This window comes from Venturia canescens, chromosome 2, assembly GCF_019457755.1.
Source record: "Venturia canescens isolate UGA chromosome 2, ASM1945775v1, whole genome shotgun sequence".
Taxonomy (NCBI): domain Eukaryota; kingdom Metazoa; phylum Arthropoda; class Insecta; order Hymenoptera; family Ichneumonidae; genus Venturia; species Venturia canescens.
Genome location: NC_057422.1, coordinates 20,653,438 through 20,679,200, shown reverse-complemented (window position 1 = coordinate 20,679,200; position 25,763 = coordinate 20,653,438). Strand labels below are relative to the sequence as shown.

The window sequence follows — 25,763 nt, the reverse complement described above, 5'->3', positions numbered from 1 at the left end:
TTGATCTTCATAACTAAAGGGGAAAAAACATGAAAAGCAAACAAGTCAAATCGTTTTGTCGCATCAGCAACGCTAATTCGGCCTTTCATAATTAAGTTTAATTTTAGATTTATTTCTACATGTTCAATTGCAACCCTCGATCGCTGTCTTTTCGATAAAAAACAGTTCGATCGTCCTGCAAGCGAATAAAAATAATTCTACTTCATTTGATTCAGTCATGAATAATGTTATGTTCGAATTGAATGATGTTCAGGATTGAGAGCAATAATTTTTGTCGTCCGGATCAAGGCCAAATTAGTCATTTTGTCATTCGTTCATTTTTTTCTTCTCTTTCATATATCGTTTGTATACATCATGGGATCGTTTCATTGAGTATTTGACGAAAATAGAGAATTTTTCGTCATTCTTGTTCTCATCATTTCTGTTCATGCGTCTCTCTGGGATTCGAAAAATTTTTGTGCTGCTATCTACGCTCGTTATTTTTCATTAATCAGTGTCACGCGCGAAAATTAACCACTCAGTCCTTAACAACAGTGATCGAAACACAATATAAAAATTACTACGATCTTTTCTGTTTATTAAAAGCAAATTGTTATTCGTGTACTACAACCTATTATTTTCTACACTGTCATATATATAAATATCTCTATTATTAATATTATTTCTGAATGTTTTTATATTCTTTTTTTTTTTTTTTTACTTTTTTACAGGTGTTTTTATTTTCCAGTTTTACAGTTTAATTTTTTTAGCAATGACCCGAAAGCCTTTATATAAAATTTATATATACAGTTATTCATAAATATATAGGATATTCACGAAATTCATAAATATTTATAGGGTATCACGAAAAATCGATTACACTATCATTATTGTACGTTTTAATTTATTTGCTTGAAAATTTGCAATGGCGAATGATTCTTTATTTTTTCCATTTCGTACCGTATTTCATACATACCTAAATGCCAACAGTTTCACGTAATGTAATATTGCACCTTATAAATTCGAGCCAAATTTATAGCAACAAAGCAATTCATGCAGATAAATTAAGGCTTCAACTGATAATGTACACATGAGGCGACGTGTATGTTCTGTTTGTGCGTGTTTGTGCTTGCATGTATGAGTTATGCCATAGGCTTACGAATATATTCATTTTTATGATAATTTATTAATGAAAAATATGTTAATTGAAATTCTTTACTGCCTTTGGTGAGACGGTGGTATTTTATTAATTGTAGGAATTTAGAATATCCGTTAAGCCTATTGATTTTCAATGATTTTCAACTCTGACCATACTTTGTGAACAAACACATTTTTAGCAAGCTGTTGAGGAGAAGTACAAATTGTGCGACGAGACACTCACCAAATTGTTGCAATGGATCACCGATATCGAGGACAAACTTGCCACGCAAGACGTTGTAAAAGAAGACGTCGAGGAACTCAGAAATCAAATCAATACGATGAAGGTCAGTATCAGTATAATAAAAAAAAAAAAAAAATTCATGACTAATAACAATCGAAGATAAAATCGCTCAACGATCTCATTCGGAATTGCAGCAAGTCAAGGAAGATCTCGAGTCCCACAACCGACCAGTATCCTCGTGTCTGGACCAAGTTCGCCAGGTTGTTTTGACCGGAAGCGACGTACTTTCCAGCGACGAAGTATCCACTCTTGAAAAGAATGGACGCTCGTTGAAAACGCGCTTTGATCGGGCGACTGATCGTACCGATCGATTGCTCAGGCGATTGATTGGAGCACGAGATGAACTCAATAAATTTAAGTGAGTACTATCATTGAAATTACGATAAAAATTGATATAAAAATAATCACGTTTTTTTTAAATTTTACAATAACTTGTTGTACTAAACAGAAAATGTTATTTAATATTCATTCAAGTCTGGAATAAAATATTTCGATGAAACTGATTACGTTTGTCTGTTCAGTGTGGAATGTGAAATAATGAGTATATATGGCTTTTCAGGAACGAAATTTCGTCTTTCTCATCGTGGCTCGACAAAGCTCGTCGTACGCTCGAGGATAAAGAACGTTCGCTCTCGGATTTGAACAAATTGACAATGAGTACGGATACGACGCGCGATTTTATCAGCGACGTGATTGCTCACCAAGCTGATCTCCGTTTCATTACAATGGCAGCACAGAAATTCGTCGACGAAAGCAAAGAGTATCTTCAGGTATTGAACGATTTCCGTACGAGTTTGCCTCAACGTTTGTCACACAAGGAACCCATCGCCAGCCAAGATTCGCCGGTACGGAGCGAGGTTACTATTGTAACGGCTCAGTACAAAGATTTGCTGGCACGTGCGAACAATCTTTCCGATCGTTTGTCCGGAGTCGGTGGAAGGCAACGTGATTATCACGAGTCCCTCGAAAAAGCTAGATCGTGGCTTAAAGAAGTCGAGCCGAAGGTGCATCGCGTTATTTCCGAACCGGTGGTTGCTGAGCCGAAGCAACTCGAGGATCAACTGAGCAAGGCGAAGGCGCTGAACAACGAATTCGTCGCTAACGAGCGTCTCATAGATAACGCCAAGAGCAGTGTTGACGCTCTTCTGCGTTCTCTGGATGGACAATTGACGCCAAGCGAAGTAAATCAACTTGAGGAACCTGTCAGAGCTGTCGAAGACAAATATCGACAACTGTCAAATGCTCTTGCTGAAAAGTGCCAAGAACTTGACACCGCCCTTGTTCAGAGTCAGGGCGTTCAGGATGCTCTTGATGGCTTGGTCGCTTGGCTGAACAGTGCTGAGAGTCAATTCAAGTATGTTTTCGTCGTTTGGGTGTGTTGTTTTAAATTGAATGTCAGTATCGTTAGTTTTGCCACTGGTACAATTTCGAATACCTCAAAGGATTAACTATAACGATATTTTATTTGTTTTGTATTCTCAAATGTGCACATTGACACAAAATCTATGCACAAAATCGGTAGATTGATTTTTAAAGGATCATTTCTCGTGACTTTCAGAAACCTCCAGAGACCAGCAAGCCTCCAAAAAGATCGTCTCGAAGAGCAACAGCGAGAGCAAAGGCTGCTCCAATCGGATTTGGACAGCCACCGTCCAAGCGTCGAAACAATAACAGCGAGTGCACAGGATCTCCTAGTAAATTCGAGTAACGCTCGTGTAGCTAAACGCATCGAAAGTAAATTGAAAGACGTGCAGAGTCGGTACGAAAAACTAATGGACAAATCGGTTCGTCGAGGTGAATTCCTCGATGAAATTTCCCAGGCACTCGGTGATTTTACAACCGATACGATTAAATTCGATACTTGGTACTCGCACATGATCGATGTTCTTGAATCGCGTGAATTCGCTAAACTAGATGTTTCCGAATACGAAACGAGAATGTCGCAATTGATCGACAAGCGTGAAGATCAGCGTGGCAATTTCGAGGATCTCGTGCGAAACGGCAAAAATTTGTTGGCCAAAAAGGACATCACCGATGTCGCACATGTCAGGGACAAAATCAAAGCACTCGAGACTCAGTGGAAAGAACTGACAAATCTTCTAGATGAAAAACAACGATTGAGCAAATCACGTGCTGAACAGCTCACCGCTTATGAAAAATTACGCGATCAAGTTGTCGATTGGCTCACGAGAACCGAGACCAAAGTCACTCGCTTGCTTCCCGTTGCTGTGGATCTTGAAATTCTCAAGAGACAAACCGAGGAACTTAAACCCATTCATAAGGAATATCGCGATTATGGCAATACCGTCGATAAAGTCAACGATCTTGGTATAGTTTATGACAGTTTGCTCAAAGAACGCGGCGAAAGCCCACCTCGTCGTCGCGGCAGTACCAGCCCCACGAAACGAACCACCGTTACAAGTCCCCGTACGTATTACATTTCACTACTTTCGCACCAATATATTTTCACACGTCCAATTCACTCGATCGTTGAAATTAACGATTCACTCTGAACTTTCAACGTAACGTTCGTATATTTGTGTTCGTTAAGTCTTTAATTATGTTTCCAAGACGAGACGCTACAGTTTCGTTTCAAGAATTTCAATTGTCAATATTATCATACACTTTCCACATATTTCTTGTTGCAAATTTGTCGAGAAAGATGTTTTTTCGTCTAATTGCAAAAAACAATTTTTAAAAAATTTTATCCCAAAGGCCACCATTTTCGGACACAATTATACAGTTGATGATCTTCACTTACCGCTCTGCACACGATCGCAAAGAAAAATGTTTATGGCTTACAATTGCAGCAAATCACGACACTACATCTACGCCACTTTGCTTTATATTTCGGAACGAAATTTTTTTTTGTAGTACGCAGAATGTCACAAGACGGTCGCTCACCTTCCCCCACTAAGTCTTACGCGGTACAAAGTCCAGTCTCTCCAGGTGGCAGCAGCGGATTCAGCAGCCGTCGTTCCAGCCAGGATGGTTTCCATCTCGAGGAATTGTCACCTGTGCAACAACAACTTTCCGAAATCAACAATCGCTATGGTTTACTCGGAGTTAGATTGACCGATCGCCAAACCGATCTTGACAACATTCGGGAAGAACTCCGCAAGCATCTCGAAAACTTGAAAACGCTATCGCAATTTTTGGACAAGGTTCGTCAAAGATTTTCGATTTTCCACGTCGATCCTTCTACTTTTTTACGATTTGACGACTTGGAAAAATATTATCGAATGTGTTCGTCAAATGTGATAAAATGAACAATTTTATAGAAATAAAGTGACTTTTCTAGGCATTTAATGTATCACAAACCATAGTTACGAAGCTTCATGAGCGCTGAGATACTTTTTCTCTCAATATTGAATTTAAAAAAATCATATTTCTCAGAGAAGTATTATTGCAGCGACACTCTTATATTAATGACATTTTTAACACAGATCCAACGACAGTTGCCGAAGGAAACGATCCCCGTGACAAAAGAGGAAGCGGATAAGACAACGAAACAGATAAAGGTAGTGATCGAAGAAATGTACGAGAAGCAATCATTGTTGGATAGTACAAGAACTCAAGTTCGTGATCTTGTGAGACGTAAAAAAGACGGTGAGGGTGTGGATCGTTTGCACGACGAAATGGAAGATGTCGCGAGCCGATGGAAATCGATAAGCGATCGTTGCAAAGATCGTATCAAATTTTTGGAGGACATTAAAGAATTTCATGATACGCATGAAAATCTCAATTCGTGGCTTGGAGCAAAAGAAAGAATGTTGGGCGCTCTCGGACCAATCTCGTCAGATCCGCGAATGGTCGCGAGCCAAGTACAACAGGTACAAGTTTTGCGCGAAGAGTTCAGGACGCAAAAACCACAGCTCGACCATTTGGTCGAGGTTGGCGAGAGCATTCTCGTAAGATTGGCCCCGGATTCACCTGATGGACAAAAGATAAGTATGAAATTGAGAAACATAATGGAACGATGGGCCGATCAAGTTGGGCGTTTGGACGAACGAGCCCAGAGTCTTGGTGATGCGGTGGATACAAGTCGCGAATTCGACGCCAGTCTAAATCGTTTGCGCGATGCTCTACAAGCAATTTCCGACAATCTCGACGATCTGCCCCTCGACAAAGATCCTGAGGAGCAACTTCGTAAAATTGAGAACCTGGAGAGACAACTCGAAGGACAAAGACCTCTTTTGGCTGATGCTGAAGCGGCTGGTGCTCAACTTTGCGAAGTCCTCAGTGATCCTGCATCAAAATCGGAAATTCAGGGCAAACTGACCGCTGTCGGTAAACTCTACAATAATCTACAGAAGAAACTGGATCATCGCAAAGCTGAAATCGAAGGCAATCTACGCGATGGACGACAGTTTGAGGCTTCCTGCAGCAGAACTCTCGGATGGCTTGCTGACGAGCTTGGCAACATGTCTGAAAAATTACTCGTCTCTGCTGATCGTGAGATTCTTCAACAACAATTGGATCATCATGAGGTGAAAATTAATATTCGGCATATTTTTTTGTATACACATACTTAATCATTTAAATGGGAATATCATTCTCAGACGAGAACGCGAACATGTAAAATTGTATTGTAAATTTTATATTTTTCAAAATTCCAGCCGGTATATCGTAACGTGATGGGAAAAGAGCACGAAGTGATTATGTTGCTGAACAAAGGTCGCGATATTCTCGCTCGTTCTCAAAAAACCGAAAATCGAACATTACAACGCGATCTCGACAAAATGCAATCGCAATGGGATCGTTTGAAGAAAGACACCGTTGACAGGCATACGAAGCTTCAGACTTGCGCCGAACATTGCAAGAAATATTACAGAGCTCAAGACTCATTTTTGCCCTGGTTGCGACAAGCCGAGGACAAACTCGAAAGTCTCAAACCCGCTTCGTTCAAACGCAAAGACATTGAGAAACAACTTAAAGAATTGTCCTCGTTCAGAAACGAAGTTTGGAAGCGTTCCGGCGAATTCGAAAACAACAAAACACTCGGAGAAACTTTCTTGAGCGCTTGTGATATCGACAAGGATGTCGTGAAGAACGAACTTGGCGCTATGAGAACCAGATGGGACAAACTGAACAATGGTAAATACGTGATTTTCCATTCAATTTCGAATGATTGTTTATTCACAGATATTCATTGAATGTTTTTTTCCTCCTCTCAATTGTTTTATTTATTAACAGAAATTAATATTTTTTCTCTACTTCCGTAGATCTCTTGGAGAGAACTCAATCTTTGGAAGACACGGCTCGTCACCTTGCCGATTTCAATGAAAATTTGCGAGATCTTCAGCACGGTCTGCAGCGATGCGAGGACAAACTTGCATCGCATGATGCTCTAGGCGGCGCGTCTAAAGATCCGAAACTTCTCGACAGAATAAAGGTGAGATTCGTATAAATTTTAATTGACAGGCAAATGAAATAATATTGTTATGTTTGTTGCAAGCCCGAAAACGAAAAAATTCCCTTGAATTTTATTGATTCCAGAACTTACGAGAGGAAACAGCGGCGCTGAAGAAACCATTGCAAGCCGTGAGACAGCAAGCAAACGATCTCGTGAACAAAGCACGCGAGCAAGGCGTAGACGCAACACATTTGCAGGATGAGATTGAAAATTTGACAGATCGTATAAACGATCTTCAAGCTAAGCTGGATGATCGTTGCAGCGATTTGCAGAGTGCGGCAACTGCTGTGGCTCAGTTTAACGACCATGCAAAAAGTCTTACTCAGGATTTGTCGGCGTTGGAGAACGAATTGGATTCGATGAAAGCGCCGGCTCGAGAGATCAAGGCGGTTCGCGGTCAGATCGAGGACGTTGGGAAGTTGATCGCACGTGTCAATAGATTGTCCGAAGAAGTTTCCGATCTCGTCAACGCGGGTGAAAATCTCGTTGACAGTGGTTTCGCTCCAGATGCCGTGGCGACAAGAGATCAAGTGGACGCCTTGAAACGCAACATCGGCAGACTCGACGAACGGGCTCGAAGTCGCGATGAGGAGCTGAATGACACTTTGAATAAACTGCAAGAATTCTATCAAGCCCACGGCAATGTACTTGATGATATAAAAGACGCGAGTGAACAAGTCCGTCGGTTCAAACCTATTGGATCCGAAGTCGATTCCATCAAGGCCCAACAGGACGACTTCCGTGCATTGAAAGCCAAAAAAATCGAGCCCATCGCGCACGCTGTCGACGAACTCAATATGCTTGGCCAAACACTTGTACAGAGTGCTGCTCGCGACGTTAGCACTACGAATATCGAGAAAGATTTGGACAAAATGAACGAGAGATGGAACGATCTCAAGGAGAGGGTGAGTGTGTCGTAGAAAATCCTATTTATTCACTTTTTACGTAACTCACCGTCGAAGAGGGGGTTGAGCCTCATTATGTAAAAATGCATACGAACTAAATGTTGCTCAGTCGTCTATGATACCGCCTCGCGAGCTTTCCTATCCATGGAAGACTTTTACTTTAGAATACGTTTGTGGCACAGAGTACGATTCTCATAATTAACATTATCGCAATAAGAACACGTTTGTTTTCATTTGGTCATCATTGTTTTCAAAGAAAAAAACCCGCATTAATCGTTATCTATGTTTTTTCCTTCCAGTTGAACGAACGGGATCGAAGATTGGACGTGGGACTGTTGCAATCCGGTAAGTTCCAAGAGGCTTTAGACGGTTTTGAAAAGTGGCTAGCCGACACAGAAGAAATGGTAGCTAATCAAAAGCCTCCATCGTCGGACTACAAAGTAGTGAAAGCGCAACTGCAAGAGCAAAAGTTTTTGAAGAAGATGTTGATGGACCGTCAAAATTCTATGTCGTCACTGTATACGATGGGCCAAGAAGTAGTCGCAGGTGCGGATCCAAAAGAGCGTAAAGCAATAGAGAAACAACTGAACGATTTGGTCGGACGTTTCGATAATTTGACGGAGGGCGCAGCTGAGCGAATGGAGGCTCTGGAGCAGGCAATGGCAGTGGCCAGAGAATTCCAGGAAAAACTCGTGCCCTTGGCTATTTGGTTGGACAAAACGGAGAAAAAGGTGAAGGACATGGAATTGGTGCCGACGGACGAGGAGAAAATACAACAGCGTGTGACTGAGCACGACGCTCTTCACGATGATATACTATCGAAGAAACCAGATTTCAGCGAACTCACGGAAATCGCTAGTCAGTTAATGAGTCTCGTTGGTGAAGACGAAGCAGCGACTTTGGCTGACAAGCTGCAAGACGCTGCTGATCGTTACGCCGCGTTGGTAGATCGTTCCGATGCGTTGGGCAATCTTTTGCAAAGGTCAAGACAGGGTCTTCGTCATTTGGTATTGACTTATCAAGATCTACAAGCATGGATGGAGAGCATGGAAGTAAGGCTCTCCAAGTATCGCGTACTCGCAGTGCACACCGAAAAATTGTTACAGCAAATGGAAGATCTTGCTGATCTTACGGAAGAAGTGTCAGCGCGACAGACCGAAGTCGATAGTACTGTCGATTCGGGACTCGAGTTGATGAAGCATATCTCGAGCGACGAGGCTATAAGATTGAAGGACAAACTGGATTCCCTCCAAAGACGTTTCAACGATCTTGTAACACGTGGCTCTGATCTTCTCAAACACGCTCAAGAGGCACTGCCGCTCGTGCAACAATTCCACGACAATCACAATCGCCTTATGGACTGGATGCAAGGTGCCGAAGCTGCTCTCCAATCCGCTGAACCACGCGAGGAAGAGATTATACGGTTAGAAATGGAAATTTCAGAGTATCGACCTGTACTGGAAAAACTCAATACAGTCGGTCCCCAATTGTGTCAAATTTCACCGGGAGAAGGCGCCGCGACGATCGAAGGTCTCGTCACACGAGACAATCGGCGTTTCGACGCAATCGCCGAACAGATACAACGCAAAGCCGAAAGAATCCAACTCAGCAAACAACGCTCACTGGAGGTTATCGGTGACATTGACGATTTGCTCGATTGGTTCCGCGAAGTCGATAATCAATTGCGGGAGGCTGAACCACCGAGCAGCGAACCTGAAATTATCCGTGTACAATTGAAAGAACACAAAGCCCTGAACGACGATATCTCCAGTCAAAAAGGACGCGTTCGCGATGTCATTTCGACCGCGAAAAAAGTCATACGCGAAAATACCCATCACGAGGATACATCGACGATAAGAGATAAAATGGAAGACCTTCGCGAAACGATGGAAATCGTATCGGGTCTTTCGAGCGACAGGCTAGGCGCTCTCGAGCAAGCGTTGCCATTGGCTGAACATCTTCGTGATACGCACGCTGGTCTCGTCAGTTGGTTGGAAGAGGCTGAACAACAAGTCGCCATGCTGCCCATGCCGGCGCTTAGACCCGATCTCATCGCCCATCAGCAGGACAAGAATGAGCTTTTGATGCAAAGCATAAACGAGCACAAACCGTTGGTTGAGAAGCTCAATAAGACCGGTGAGGCGCTTATGAAGCTTTGCAACGACGAGGAAGGCGCCAAAGTACAAGATATTCTTGACAACGACAACGCTCGTTACGCAGCACTCCGTGCTGAATTACGGGCTCGCCAACAAACTCTCGAGCAAGCTCTTCAAGAGTCGTCACAATTCTCGGACAAGCTTGAGGGTATGCTGCGAGCTTTGTCGTCCACCGCTGACCAAGTCAACGGAGTCGAACCTGTCAGTGCCCATCCACCGCGTTTGCGCGATCAGATGGAAGAAAATGCTGCTTTGGCCGAAGATCTGGCACAGAGGAGCGAGGCTTATGCCGCGGTTAAAAAAGCCGCTGACGACGTCATCAGCAAAGCCGGCAATCGGGCTGATCCAGCGGTCAAAGATATCAAACGTAAATTGGAAAAACTCAACAAATTATGGGCCGATGTGCAAAAAGCGACGACTGACCGTGGCCACACACTCGACGACACTCTTGCCGTGGCTGAGAAATTCTGGTCCGAATTGAATGGCGTCATGGCCACCCTCAGGGAACTCCAGGATGCACTCGCTGGTCAAGCTCCACCGGCTGCTCAACCCGATGCAATCCAACAGCAACAGGTCGCTTTGCAAGAAATTCGTCAAGAGATCGATCAAACGAAACCAGACGTTGAACAAGTCCGCCAATCGGGACACGAACTGATGGGTCTTTGCGGCGAGCCCGATAAACCGGAAGTACGAAAGCACATCGAAGATCTCGATCAAGCTTGGGACAATGTCACCGCTCTTTATGCAAGGCGCGAAGAGAATCTCATCGACGCTATGGAAAAAGCCATGGAATTCCACGAAACTCTACAAAATTTGTTAGAATTCTTGCAAGAGGCCGAAGACAAATTCGCTGATATGGGTATGCTCGGTAGCGATATTGACGAAGTCAAAAAACAAATCAAACAACTCGCGCGGTTCAAGGCCGAAGTCGATCCTCATATGGTCAAGGTTGAGGCTCTTAACAGGTACGATTCACACCAATGTTCAATTCTTTCCTTCCGTCCGCCTTTTGACTCATATTTTCTCTCATTCATCGAGTGATAACGATTTTTGTTCCCGTTACATTTTTCGCAGCACTGTTTTTTCTGTGCCCTTAGGGACTTGAGTTAGTTCAACTTGTTTCCCAGTTTTAGAGCAATCTATCAACCATCCGATCAGTAAAAATTCTGCTGCACTTTTCTTTTGGAGATACTTGATGCTTCAAGAAAAATATCAGTTATACAGCTTTGTTCTTTTTTCATCAAAGCAGAATGTCTATCTTATCTTTTTCCTGATGTATCAAAGATTTCCAAGAAAAACGTGTATATGCTTTTCAATTTAGTGCGTCTCGCACTCGCGCGAATGATCAATCACCTCCACGCTGAGCGATTAATGCTGAGGAAAGAAGGGAATCGTCGCAGAAATATTTGGGCTGCGATAACTTATTGTTAGATTTTCTTTGTTCGGCTTTATACAGAATAATCGTCATTACAAAACGTATTGAAGTATCGGCCAAATATTTTTCGCGTATTGATAAATACTGATATTGTAATTGAAAAAATGACGATTTTTTTTTTATTAGAGTGAAATTGATTAGTATTTTTGCATCGGCAGAATGATTCCTTCAATTTTTACTTTAAAAAGATACGCCATGAAAGTCTCGTTTCATTACAGAAAGAATCCTTTTGGAAACATTTACATATGTTTAATCGCGAATATTTCACGATCATGAGTTTGAACCCCGCATTAAGAACGATGAGGTCAAATACCGATTGATTATGGGAACCTGTGGGTTCCCGTTGATCAGTTTTTCATCATTATCACATTGTCTTAATTCTACGAAAAATTTGAAAGTTCAACAAATTTGGACAAAATTTGAGATTAAACATTTTTTTTATTAAATACTTCAGATAAACTCTATGAAATAATATTACTGTAATTGATAGTATATAAAATAGCAGAAAATACGACTTGAAAAAAAAACATGCATATCTAATCCCAAACGTTTTTTTTGTTTCGGTACCTGAACATAAGGAGTCTGACAAGGCAAGTCAACTTCTCTGTGTTGTTGCCGTAGTTAGAGCATGGCTTAAAAAATTTGTTCTAAGTGTGCAGCAACCTTAAGCCCAACAAACGAAATTCTATCCCGAAACATAATTAATGAACGAACTGTTAATTCTTAACTATACCCTTTGTGACCCTATAATGTAGCAACGAAAAACGAAAGTTTTTATTTACCAAATATTCCTGTTTGTTTTGCGATTGCATTGCGTATTGTCTTTGAGCATGCAAAACAGGTGCAGGTATTTGCAGAAAAGTGGAAGGAGAAACAAATATACGCATACAAAATTTTTGGCACCATTTAACGAGGATTTTTCGTATTCTCGCAGTAGTTCGATCATTGTTTTCATTCATTGACTTATAATCGTTTTTTTCATCGTTGTAGAAAAGCTATTTAAATAAATCTTTAGTCTAAATTTGTAGGTGTGGTTATAACTTACCTTAGCGATTAAAGAGCAGTTGGTGATATTGATTACTTTAACTATATCGAAGTAATTAATGTTCCAACGAATACTTACAAGGAAAGAGGTCCAGAGAAAAAAAACGTAGCTTCAGGGAATGAGGATTGATAATTTACTGTATATTTATTCTTACGAGAAATTTAGTACTTCAATTACTTTCCCATTGCAACCGGAATAAAATTTTAGGTACATTTTTCGAATTCTATAATTCATCGGACGTGAATTATTGTTCGTTAATTGTATATATTAATTTAAAGAAAATCCGAAACAATCGTTGAGTCCCTCGACTGACTACATTTTTTTGACGGTACCTCTTCTCAGAATTCCAATGCTAATCGTAACGAAATATTGTTTCTACAGACAAGCGGCTGAATTGACGGAAAGAACATCGTCCGAGCAAGCTGCAGCGATCAAGGAGCCTCTTGGAGCGGTGAATCGTCGTTGGGATGGATTGCTTCGAGGGGTGGTCGAGCGTCAACGTTTGTTGGAGAACGCGTTGCTCCGTCTCGGTCAATTCCAGCACGCGTTGGATGAGCTTCTCGTTTGGATCGACAACACGGACAGGACATTGGACGAGCTGAAACCGGTTGCTGGTGATCCTCAAGTGATTGAAGTTGAATTGGCCAAGTTGAAGGTTCTGGTGAATGATATACAGGCTCATCAGACGAGCGTAGATACGCTGAACGATGCGGGTAGACAACTAATCGAGGACGGCAAAGGTACAGCCGAGGCATCGACAACGGCTGAAAAATTAGGAACGCTGAATCGTCGTTGGCGCGATTTGTTGCAACGAGCTGCAGATCGTCAGCGGGAATTGGAGGACGCATTGCGCGAAGCACAATCATTCACAGCTGAAATACAAGATTTACTCTCGTGGTTGGGTGACGTTGACAGCATGATCGTGGCCTCGAAACCGGTTGGAGGTCTTCCGGAAACAGCATCCGAACAATTGGAACGCTTCATGGAAGTTTATAACGAGCTCGAGCTGAATCGTCCTAAGGTAGAGACGGTTTTGCAGCAGGGACAGGAATATTTGAAACGCGCCGGAGCCTCCAGCGCTGGCAGTCTCAATCACAATTTACGGAATCTCAAACAACGATGGGACAGCGTAACTGCCCGTGCTAGCGACAAGAAGATCAAGCTTGAAATAGCCTTGAAAGAAGCTACCGAGTTTCATGATGCCCTGCAAGCGTTTGTCGATTGGCTTACGAATGCTGAAAAAATACTTACTAATTTGAAACCCGTGTCGCGCGTCATGGAAACGATATTAGGACAAATCGAAGAGCACAAAACATTCCAAAAAGACGTTGGCGTACATCGCGAAACAATGCTCAATCTTGACAAGAAAGGCACCCATTTGCGTTATTTCTCGCAGAAGCAAGATGTTATATTGATCAAAAATTTGATGATAAGCGTACAACATCGGTGGGAACGCGTTGTATCGAAATCGGCTGAGAGAACGAGAGCCTTGGATCACGGCTACAAAGAGGCCCGAGAGTTCCATGATTCTTGGTCGAATCTGATGAACTGGCTCGAAGAAACGGAAAGAACTTTGGACGACATGGCGGCGGACGGTGTAGGTGGCAACGATCCGGAGAAAATTAAATTCCGTTTGAACAAACATCGTGAAGTGCAAAAGGCGCTCAGTGCTAAACAAGGAAATTACGATACGACCATGAAAAATGGTAAAACGCTCAAAGACAAAGCGCCGAAGAGTGACGAGCCAGCGCTCAAAGAATTGCTCAATGAATTGAAGAACAAATGGACGACCGTTTGTGGCAAGAGCGTCGATCGTCAACGTAAACTCGAGGAGGCACTTTTGTTCTCCGGACAATTTAAGGACGCGATACAGGCGCTTCTCGATTGGCTGCGAAAGACCGAGAAACAATTGGCAAACCCAGGACCGTTGCACGGTGATCTCGATACGGTTATGAATCTCGTTGATCAGCATAAATCGTTTGAAGAGGATTTAGAATCGAGAGCATCGCAAATGGAATCTGTTATCAGAACCGGTCGCGAACTCGAGTCTAAAGCCACCATCGAGGATGCCTCGACTATCAGAACACAAGTTTCCGAAGTAACTGCGCTTTGGGACACCGTCACACGTTTGTCCTCCAAGAAAACTGCCAAACTCGAAGAAGCACTTCGCGATGCCGAACGACTTCACAAATCCGTTCATGTGCTCCTCGAATGGCTCAGCGATGCTGAAATGAAATTAAGATTTGCCGGACAATTACCCGAGGACGAACAGGAAAGCAGAAATCAATTGATGGAACATGAGAAATTCTTGCGCGAACTCGAGGCCAAGGAATTCGAGAAGAACAATACACTCGAATTGGCACATGCGGTACTCGCCAAAGCTCATCCTGATGGCGCGGCTGTAATTAAACACTGGATTACAATTATACAATCGAGATGGGAAGAAGTTTCCACTTGGGCTCATCAGAGAAACCAAAGGCTTGAGAACCACATGCAGGGACTTCAGGTTAATGTTGCTTCATTTTAGTTGACTTCGTCTTTTAAAATTTTTAAAGACGAAGTTATTAATCGCGATGGATTTTTAAATTGACTATAACATTTGAACTCTGATTAAACAGGATCTCGACAATCTACTCGAAGAATTGCTTGCCTGGTTGGAGGGTCTGACCAACACATTAACGGCTCTGGAAGCTGAACCGTTACCCGACGATCGTGTAACATTGGAAGAGCTGATAACCGATCATCGCGAATTCATGGAGAATACGAGTCGTCGACAGAATGATGTCGATCGCGTATGCAAAGCGCGACAGGTCAAATCGGTCAAGGATTCTCGTAAAATGTCCAAGACTAAAACACCGGGACAAATGTAAGTTAGCACGTCATTTTTTTCATCGTTATCATCGATGATTGTTTTCACTTTTTGTTGATTTTTAACCCACTGAATATTAGGTGGCTTCATATAAAGAGAGATTGTTCATTGCAATTTTGTGTATCGAGTAATTTGCATACATTTTTCATGTACTCGTTGCTTCTGTATTTTTCATAATTTCATATTCAATGTCTGTGATTTTTTGTGATCATTGCTCGTCTTGGTTTCTCATGCCTTCGTGTGTTTATCATTGTTGTAATTCGTTGTGTTTGTTGTTGCATGATTCGCATTATTTATCAACGAAAACAGTAAGGACTATCAGGACAATGATCACGATCAGCCGCTCCGTAAGCAAAGGTGCGTTTCGTCAATAAGTCTAGTATTCGACAATGAGCCCTTTTGCCACATTATCGAAAGATTTTGATTTTCCATCCTTTTTTGTACGATGATTTATTAGTTGATATTTATTCTGTTTTTAAAACCAATCTGGAGAACGAATTATTGTCATTTTTTTGAATTTTATGAAACCATTCATTTTCTCGTATTTTTTTTCTACAAATTTCAAGAGTCCAATTTAACTTTTTTTGTGTTCCTTTTGGTATTGTTTAGCTTCAAAGGCAGCCGCGATCTCTTGCAATCCCGACGTGGAAGGTATGCGCATATTATCAAACTTTCTGTTTTGCTTACATACGTACATTTCGCAACACACACCCACGTGTTTGTTCCATCATTACGCCTACACGTCATTCATGAATGTTCTATCTAATAGACACGAGATTAATCGGCAGTTAAAGAATTTGCTGGTTCGTAAGCATGACGACTAACAAGATTCTTTTTTATTCAATTCGGATAGTTTTTATCCTTAGTTTCGACTAAGCGTTTGATTTATTTGTTTCTGTGTTCATTAATTGTTAAATGTTTCATATTGATTTATCCAGACATTGCTAAATTTAAGTTGATATGTTTAACAATAAAAATACTCAGACGTATTTCAATTTCGTTCATTTCCCTTGATTCTTAAAAATGATTCTCGTCATACGATTAATACATGGTTACTACTTTCCTTTGTTATTTTCGTCCACGTACGACAATATTAATAAATTACTTTATTTTCCGAGTAATTTACACTTAACATGCGAGACTACGCATCAGAAGAAAAAGGCCCTTGTTTATACAGAGAAAAAGTTGAGTAGTTTTACGAGTGATGTGACGCATGTTCTTGTTTAGCCGCGCCAGCCCGGGTCGTGAGAGAACTCCAGATCCTTCATTGCCGCACATTGGCCCACGCTTCCCACCCAAAGGAAGGTCAGTGATTCCCTCTTGATTTACATTATCCTCTCTTTACTATCGTTATTATCCGTATTATTACTCTCATTCCATATTTCGTATAGTAATCATTCATCTTCACCTTAAACGTTAGCTTGAGAAGTATTGGTACCAGTGGTTGAGGAAAACTTGATGTGCTTGGTTGGGGTAAGAGGTTGAGAGTGTTTGGAATACGTTGGTTTTTAAAACCTTCATACATTATCATCATGAATTTATTCCATCGTTGATTAACCAAGCTGCTTTTGGAAGAGTAAAAAGAAGCAACGATCGATGTTCATGATGAATTAGTCTCAATACACTATGGAAAATATTACTTACACAAAGCATTTTGTTTACAAAAATTATGAGGAAAATTTTTTTTACAAAAAATGTACAGTAACAGCAGTTTCGTAGTCACTATTCAATTAGTTGTATTTTTAGGATGGATTGTTCGTGGTAGTATTACAGAATTAATTAATAGTTTTCACATATTATAATAGTTTACAATTATTAATGAATGCTAATAGCACTAATCGTAATTAAGTTTGAAACACAGTTACTATCAACAGTCGAATTTAATCTTCAAGAGGTACTCTTGCATCATTATCTAATATGTATTCTCAAACTGCGATATTACTTTATTTAGAAAACATAAACAACCAATGTTGTGATCAAATTTAAGGAAATCTCACGGTAAAACTAATCGGAAAGAAACACAACTTTTTGGATACTTTTTTCCCCTCAATGTCGATAGGTAACAAGTCAGTTGTCTGTGTCATCACTGAATGAACTTGATTGTTGTTCAGTAGGAGCTGGAAAAATTGGGATGCCACAGTTTTCTCAGCACATTTTTGCCGAATATTTGCGTTGGAGTAAAAAAGCATTAAGGCGTTTTGTTAGTTTCTCTAAAACTCCGTAAGCGAAATATCGTCCGTTAGTCAATTTTTTCCTCATGTAATGATATACATGTCCTTGAAAATTTCAAATATTCTAATTCATAGTTGAATTTGTGTATTCTTCGAGTAATCAAACCATCTGAATGTTCAATAAACACAAAATAGTTTTCAACATTGAAAAATTAATTGTTGTGTATTTTTTGGACGAGTAGCAAAGGGGCAGAGCCAGAATTCAGAAATCCGCGAGTTCGTCTTCTCTGGGACCGTTGGCGTCATGTTTGGATGCTCGCGTGGGAACGTCAACGTCGTCTCCAAGACAAACTCAATTACATACAGGAGCTTGATCGCGTTGCTAACTTCAGCTGGGACGATTGGCGCAAGAGGGTAAGCTGAATAGAATCATGTTTCTGGGTTGGGAAAAAAAATAATGATCATAGGATATTGTAAACTTATGGTATCTTTCATTTCCAGTTCTTGAAGTTCATGAACCACAAGAAGTCCAGATTGACAGATCTCTTCAGAAAGATGGACAAGAACAACGACGGCTTGATTCCGAGGGATGATTTTATTCAAGGAATTATGAATACCAGTTAGTATTTGCCCCTATATGTAATTTTATAAATTTCTCACTCATCAATATGTTTGAAAACGTGACCAATTTTGCATCAAATCAAACAGGAATCGTGATAAATAATCAAACTGAAATTATGCTCTTTCAGTTCGAAAAATCGTACAGTTACATATTTTTCGACAGAGGAATTAAATTGAATATTCATTAATTTCTATCTAGAATTCGAAACTTCCCGTTTGGAAATGGGTGCGGTCGCTGATCTCTTCGATCGTCATGGCGAAGGTCTGATAGATTGGAAAGAATTTATAGCCGCCCTTCGTCCCGACTGGGAGGAAAGACGAACGCACAACGACACCGATAAGATTCACGACGAAGTCAAACGCCTTGTTATGCTCTGCACGTGTAGACAGAAATTCCGGGTATTCCAGGTCGGCGAAGGAAAATACCGAGTACGTAGCACGAAAATACTGCATAAACATGATAAAATGGGTACACTGAGAAAAAAATTGTTGATTCAATAGCAATCGATGTTATTGGAAGAGTTTTCTTCATTTAATTGCAATGCTTTTGGAGAGAATGAATCTGCAGTTTGATCTAAAACTATTTTATTCGTTTAATGATGTTTAACTTTGTGACGATCATATTACTTCATTGGCACCCCGTAGTACCACATTTCGTTGTTCCAATGATTTTTTTTTTATCAGTGTATTGTCCGATTTGTTTGACCATATGCTAAAACAAAAAATATATATTACATGATATATTGACAGTTCGGTGACAGCCAAAAACTGCGTTTGGTCCGTATTCTTCGATCAACCGTGATGGTGAGAGTCGGTGGTGGATGGGTGGCTCTCGACGAGTTTCTCCTCAAAAACGATCCCTGTCGCGGTAAGTTTCTTGTCATCAATACAGTCTTTTATTCAATCAAACTGAAATATCATGATTATAATTATCGATAAAGAACATAGAAGATTTTAATTGCTGATTACATCGCGGGTTGTATCGAAAGTTAATTCGATGAATCGACAATTGGAAAAGTTTTTACCCAATTTTTTTATCGGACAATGAGATGAATTCAAAAAGAGTTTCTTTTTCACAAAAAGTGAACCATAGGAGAATCGTCATTTGGTTAACTATTCTGATGGATAGGAAGTTTTAACTTCGTCGGGAAAAATACAGGAAAAACTATTGTTGCAGCGACTAAATTCTCCCCCTATGAGGCAATCGTCAAGTTTCGTTTCACTGCTCGAGCTGAGCGCATCTAGTTTCTATTTTTTTTCCGTTTTTCCTGTTTTCGTTATTCGTTTTCACAAAATTTTTGTCTCATTCATTCTTGACCATTGTCATACTTGCCAACATTCATTACACGATTACAACGATGATCATTTGAAAAATGACTAATAGCCCTAACTTTATAACGACAAACATTAAACTGATTAACTTAGGATAAAGTTTGTACATCCACGTTGGGGAAACCCATTTTTAACTTTTTTTATTTTCGTCATGATAGTCTTGTCATAACAATTCAAATGAAGCGCGAAAAATCTCAGTAAAATATATCAATGAGGTCAAAATATATTTTTTTTTTCCACAAGAGTTAAAGTATTGCATATTCAAAATGATGACTGAATTTCTTAGTTTTACTGTAAACGTTGAATTTTTTCGTATTATTAAAGTCTCGTGAATTCCTGTATTAAGAATCATCATTAATTTTTTCGCCAAATCTTTAAGAAATTGATGTCTCATAGAAAGCATTTAAAAGATTGAATCTTTGATTTTGAGTTTGAAATATTTTTCAACTCATAGATATTTGACTAAGCATTTTAGTACTTCATTTTGCGATATCGTAGCATATATTTTCATGAATATTCGAACAAGAACTAAATGGTGTACTCCGACGAGCTTGCTGTCAATTAATGATTTTAATGTGAATAATAATCCCTTTGCGTCCGAGCTTAATGTCCTAATATAAAAATAACAACGCTTATGTGCGTTTTGTGTGTATGATCTCAGCTCCTGAGATAATCATTAAGCTATTAATCGCATTTGACAAAGGTTTGACAAAAATTTGAAAAAAGTTAACAACAACCCGTTTTCGAGTGACAAGAGGGGTGTGTCTGCGTGTGAGTGCGTCTGCTACTTCTCGCTTTTGCTTATCTTTGCTAGTTGAATTTTAAATATGTTTTATTTACGAAAAAATTGTTTTTCTTCTATATCTCCAATTGATGAATTAACGAGGAGCGATAGCTAATCCGGAAAGAATGTTTTTTGTTAATTTCTAATAAAAAACGCAATTCATCCATCACTTTTTAAGGAATTGTTAATATCAATTTTTTCATATCATATCGTCGTATTCATCTCTTTCACATTGTTTTTCTAATCCTTCACGTTACTTCTACCCAATGAATACGGCACAGTTCTCTTAACTTTTTCTTCTGGAATAGCAATCGGATCCGACGGAACAATAAATCCTAATAGATAACACTGAAATCATTAATCAGTTCTGTACTAACAAGAATTTTCTTGCTTTCTGATTCACTCTCTCCTTCCTCAAATCCTTGATAATCCGCGCGAATTTCATCTCGTTTATTCCAATAATTTCTCGATTTTCTCGCAATGGGCTTTACAATCTTCATTTTTTATTCCCTTGTTTCACATTACGTGTCGCATGATTAATTTTTTTGAAACCCCCTCGTTGACGGAACAAAATTGAAATTTGACGAAAATAATTCGTTCCTCAAGTCTTTCTAATGCCAATACCGGATCCTAACAAACCGGAACAACATGAGGGTTGGTGTCCGCTCGGTGAGGCTTCCTTGCACGTTCATTCTTATTTCACAGTTTTCCACATCATTTTACGATCATTCGAATCTTCGATCGGGGACAAATTTATGGCAACTATTTCAACTTATGATTTTTCAGTGCTTCGCAATTTGGTCAAAAAACTTATGAAATTCTATCATCTCCGAGATGTTACGAATTTTCATGTGCACTTTCAATGCCATTTCCATTTGATGTTCAATTACCAAGGACGTATTGAATAACTGTTTTGAAAAATATTGTTTGAGAAATAGACACACCATTTTTTTTCACTGTATAAAGTTCATTTACCGATTACTGAAGATGCTTTTTTATCATTTTTTTGAGAAACTTCTTTCATGATTGTTCTTTCACCGCTTCCTTGAATTAAATAATATTCATTCGGATGATTAAAATGAATGTAATTGAAAATTAGTTCTTGTGAAGTTTCAGAAGTCCTTGAAATTTTTTCCTAATCTTGTTCAATTGCGAAGTTTTGAAATTTCGGTCAAGAACCATGCGGAATTCTCACTTCAATTACACCTCACTTATAATATATTTTTCAATAAAATGATTATGGACTGTGAAATTGCATTTTTGTCATTTTACGTGTTGGCATGTGAATATTGATTTTTTAAAAGTCATTTTGTTATTTTGTTCAATGTCTTTCGTCATTCATCAAACTTCATTCTCTTTACGATTTTCCGACCTGATTCATTCTTATCGTGGTTTCATTCATCACTCGCATTTGTATTCGGTACAACGAACAATTGTAAAGTTGACCAATTTAGGTTTTGTGGTACTTTAGATCTGTCTATTCTGTTTTGCTGCTGGTTTTATTATACGAAAAGTAAAATTTAGAGCTCTTATTAGGCATTGAAAGAAACTGGTTTTCATTCTCGTCAAAATGGTATGGTTTTTCCTGGAGCGTGGGTTTATGATGACTTTTAGCATTACGTATATTTTCAGATTCTTTTTTTTTCTATTATTTTTTTTTTTTTTTTTTAACAGCATGGTGTTGGCGTTGATTGCAGATATTAATAAAATATTTTTTATGTTATACTTTTTTCTTTCGGAAAGTTGGATCTCACAAATAGAAAAAAAATCATGGTTTTTGGAATCTGTATATGTGCGACCCAACTTTTCGAAACGTTGGAACACGAAATTTTTTGATGGACAAGAAATTTTCCACAATTTAGACATTTTTTATATAGGAAAATGTGATTTTCTAAATCCCTTTTCGAGGAACGAATAGCGTGTTCCAAATTCTTTTTAAGTAGCGATGTAGTTGGAATTTTTGGTTTACATTACGCTAAAATAAAAAGAACGTACGTCGATTGAGGCTATACGGAAAATTGTGCAGCTGATATCGATGGTACGAGTTTTGATCCGCAAATTCATGATCCAGTATTATTTTTTTTTTTTTTTTTTGAAGAATAAAAAAGCAATAAACAGTTTCGACAATTTTATGAAATGAATGAATGAAGCGGAATTGATCATGAATTTGCAACTATTATTGGAGTGTTTATTCCTCAATATTCCCTCATGATTTATTCATTCAAATTTTATATATTTTTATTTTTCTTCATTCGTCCTAAATTTTTGTTTTCTTTTTCTTTTCTTTTACACTCACACAAATCACACGTTCTACATATACACCGACGTGCCACCATTTTTCTTTTAACTCACATATTTTCGTTAACACTCGTTCTTATGACTTCATTTCTTTTTCTTTTCTCTTTACTATTCGCATGGATTGGTATTGTGATACTGTGTAAAAACAACAAATTATTTTCCCACAATCGTAAAATCAACTTTTTTTTTTTTTTTTTTTTTTTATTCCATTCTTTTCGATATTTGATTTCGCCACTTTTTTATCAATTATTTTCTATCGTCCCTCGTATGATAATTATGATTCTTTATTATTATATCGCTATCTATTCTTCTATCTTTATCTGTCTTCTCATCCTATCTCTTTATCTCTCTTCTGTCTTTCTATCTGTAATCTTCTGTAAAAAAAAAAAAAAAAAAAACGTTTGGCACATCCTTTCGAAAAAAAACCCCGGCATCCTCTTGCGCCTTCCTACTAACTCTGCGTGCACGCAACACACTGTAGCCAAGGGAAGAACGAATATTGAGCTGCGGGAACAATTCATATTGGCGGATGGTGTCACCCAGACAATGACGGCGTTCAGATCCAAACCGAGCCCGAACTCGACTCTACAACGTTCGCAAATGTCCTCGGCAGGTCCAATCACAAAGGTAATGTCGTCGAAAGACGATGAAGTGAAAAAACAAAAATCTTACGAAAAGGATCTCATCATTTTTTCTAACGAGAGCAAATGATCTTATTGTTTTTTTCAAATTTGCTCTTGCGTCATTTCAAGATCTAATCTTTTTTATTACTGCACGATTGTGACAATTTCGATAGCCAATTGCAAGAGAAATAAGAAAAACAAGTCTCGTGAAAAACTCTTTGCATTTGGCTCTTTTTGTTGTCACATTTAGCATTTTTTTTCTTTTTTCGTAAAAGAAACAAAATTTACACACACGCACACTTGACACCTGCATCGTTTTCTTTTCGCTCGAATCTTTCTACACGTATAAACAAAAGTCTCACGGGGCCACAACGTACAGTAATCGGATCCAACGCTACCATCCAGTAAGTATTGGGGACCTGTCAGCGACCGGGAAAGCTCGTGTAGTTTTTTTTGTACGTTCTATATCCTCTCATATCTGCCCCTATCTCTTCGCATGAGCATGTTCGTTGGTTCGTTTTTAGGATTATCATTATTATAAATTTGTTACGATTTTTCAGTTAATCACTTGGTAGAAGTGAACGCTTGCCTTCTTCCGTCGCCGGTAAAGTTGTTATTTTATTAAGTTTATTTTTATTCTCATTTCGTTATAATTAGTTGCAATTCTTTAACTATTATTTTGGGTTAGTACAATCGGTTAGAGAACTGTGTCTTCGTTTCTCTCTGTCTCTCTCTGTCTCTCTCTCTCTCTCTTCGCCTTTCTTTTTCCTCGAGGTGCTAGAATTTCGCTGGGCAAAAAACGCTGGAAGGGCATTTCTTCAATGCGAACCTCAGGAGACTTTTTGAAACTCAGAATAATTGTTTATCGTTTTATGTTGTGTGTGTGAGTGTTTATACGCAGGACACCCTTGATAGTTAGCATTAAAATTTGTTAGTTTGCTGTCGAAACGCGAGCAAACTGTCAAGCCAGGATATTTGAATGTTTCAATTCCCGAATGAGTGCTAGCTAATTTTTCTTTCGTCGAAATCAAAAAGAATGTTCTCATGAGAACATACCCCATTTGGAATTCGCGAAATGAAAAATGCCGTTTCTTATTACCGCGCGCAAATATATCGCTGGAAACATCAAGTTAAAATGAACAAAGCGACAATGAATTGGTACGATTAATTTGGTTTATGGTACACAATATAGCGGAGGAGTTTATGAGCCAGCTGATGCCGATATTTGAGAGTTTGAGGCAAAAGGAGGATCTCCCGTGCTCGTATCCTCTTCACATGCACGCTCCCTCTTACCACTGGGTAAATAACTCATTTTTTTCTCATTCTTTCTGCTGATGGTATTGTTCAAACAGAATTTTAATTAGTTACCGATTTACAGTTTTATGTTATTTTCGTTATGCGCGGAACTAATTTATGCTGTGGTTTTTGTTGAGTGTTGTGCAATTGTGCCGCAGTTGATTATATACTTTATGCATGGAGTAGGCATTTGGAACAAATTTATGTTTGCGACTGTCTTTTAATTTTTTTTTTTTTGCCAACTTTGCAACATTTTTTTGAGTGAATCGAATGGGAATAGTGAGTACTTGATTTTACAATTTCTTGTATATTCACTGCGAGGGGTTAGTCACCGATTCACTTTGACGCGATGGAAAAAATCTTATCGAAAAGCCTGAACGATTATTCGAATAATTACCCGATCCACATGAATAAAAAATAAAATCGACTTCGTTATCTTTTTGGATTTTCGATATTACTTTTTTTCTAGTGTTAAAATGAAAGAAAAAATAAAGCCAATGTGTTTTTCTCTCTCTTTTCAAAACACATCCCCCCTTGTTTGGAGTGGCCCTTGTTGTGCATTCGTAGCGTAGGCGTGTGGTTTATGGATGTTCGTAAAGAAGTGAAAAGCATTGGTAATGTCATCAACATTGAGTAAGGATTTTCTCTAAGTGTACGTAAGATGAAAATCGAGCTTATCGTCATCACGTTTCTTTCGTTTCTTTATATTTATTTTATGTCTTCCCCGCCCCGCCCCCCGCATCGTCATCTTTTTTTTCTCGTTTCTTGTACACTGAAATTCATTTTGAATGCCTCAGATTTATCGTGATTACTGTCCCTCTCGAAAAATCTATATGAATAAAGAAATCGACGTTTCTATTTACAATTGATCGGAGAATCCTTCACAAATCTTCCAATTTTTGAAAACTCGTTAATCGTGTTTTTTTTTTCAATTTTTGAGACATTTTGGTCCATTCAAAAGTTTCTTTACAACTCCACCAACTCTAGAGGTGAATAATTCAACTGTCTATATATTGTTTGTGTAGGATCTTTATTCGTTGAAAAAAAAAACATACTTATATCGTAGAATATGTTGATCATGTAAAACAATTTCCTGTATTGATGCGTGCATAGTGGCGTTGATCGGAGATACTTCGAATCATCATAAGCTACTGTATCTCTCCCAACTCCTTGTGGTAAGTTTTGCATGAATTTTTTTTTTTTTTTTTTTTTTTCATTTCTTCGTTTTTCTTTCTATTTTATCTCCAAATTCTCAATTCTCATTGTAATGAATTCTAGGCTCGCGGAGTAGTGAAAGTTTTATTTATGAGGCAATTTCTTTTGATTGTATGAAAAAAAAAAAAAAAAAAATATATTTCATTACCAACGAGAGTGAGAATTTGGTTTTATTTT

At 39.0% G+C, this 25,763-nt stretch overlaps 1 protein-coding gene across 36 annotated transcripts in view; it reads left to right on the top strand.

Annotated features, from left to right (window-relative positions):
• The window catches only part of shot (dystonin-like protein short stop), a 213,237-nt gene that overhangs the window by 180,693 nt on the left and 6,781 nt on the right, over positions 1 to 25,763 (top strand). For 19 of the 36 annotated variants that reach the window (XM_043411243.1, XM_043411241.1, XM_043411237.1 and 16 more), the window contains 22 exons: positions 1,317 to 1,463; positions 1,555 to 1,778; positions 1,980 to 2,774; positions 2,979 to 3,847; positions 4,295 to 4,584; positions 4,867 to 5,910; positions 6,040 to 6,517; positions 6,646 to 6,815; positions 6,920 to 7,741; positions 8,041 to 10,862; positions 11,911 to 11,922; positions 12,759 to 14,883; positions 14,996 to 15,243; positions 15,556 to 15,603; positions 15,856 to 15,897; positions 16,474 to 16,551; positions 17,660 to 17,831; positions 17,919 to 18,036; positions 18,238 to 18,467; positions 18,789 to 18,906; positions 20,761 to 20,823; positions 22,934 to 23,079. In XM_043411243.1, coding sequence (XP_043267178.1) covers positions 1,317 to 1,463; positions 1,555 to 1,778; positions 1,980 to 2,774; positions 2,979 to 3,847; positions 4,295 to 4,584; positions 4,867 to 5,910; positions 6,040 to 6,517; positions 6,646 to 6,815; positions 6,920 to 7,741; positions 8,041 to 10,862; positions 11,911 to 11,922; positions 12,759 to 14,883; positions 14,996 to 15,243; positions 15,556 to 15,603; positions 15,856 to 15,897; positions 16,474 to 16,551; positions 17,660 to 17,831; positions 17,919 to 18,036; positions 18,238 to 18,467; positions 18,789 to 18,906; positions 20,761 to 20,823; positions 22,934 to 23,079 — 11,061 coding nt within the window. Of the gene's footprint in view, positions 1 to 1,316; positions 1,464 to 1,554; positions 1,779 to 1,979; positions 2,775 to 2,978; positions 3,848 to 4,294; positions 4,585 to 4,866; positions 5,911 to 6,039; positions 6,518 to 6,645; positions 6,816 to 6,919; positions 7,742 to 8,040; positions 10,863 to 11,910; positions 11,923 to 12,758; positions 14,884 to 14,995; positions 15,244 to 15,555; positions 15,604 to 15,855; positions 15,898 to 16,473; positions 16,552 to 17,659; positions 17,832 to 17,918; positions 18,037 to 18,237; positions 18,468 to 18,788; positions 18,907 to 20,760; positions 20,824 to 22,933; positions 23,080 to 24,267; positions 24,375 to 25,484; positions 25,547 to 25,763 lie in introns of all 36 variants that reach the window. The other 17 variants (XM_043411246.1, XM_043411242.1, XM_043411232.1 and 14 more) reach the window with 12 other exon arrangements.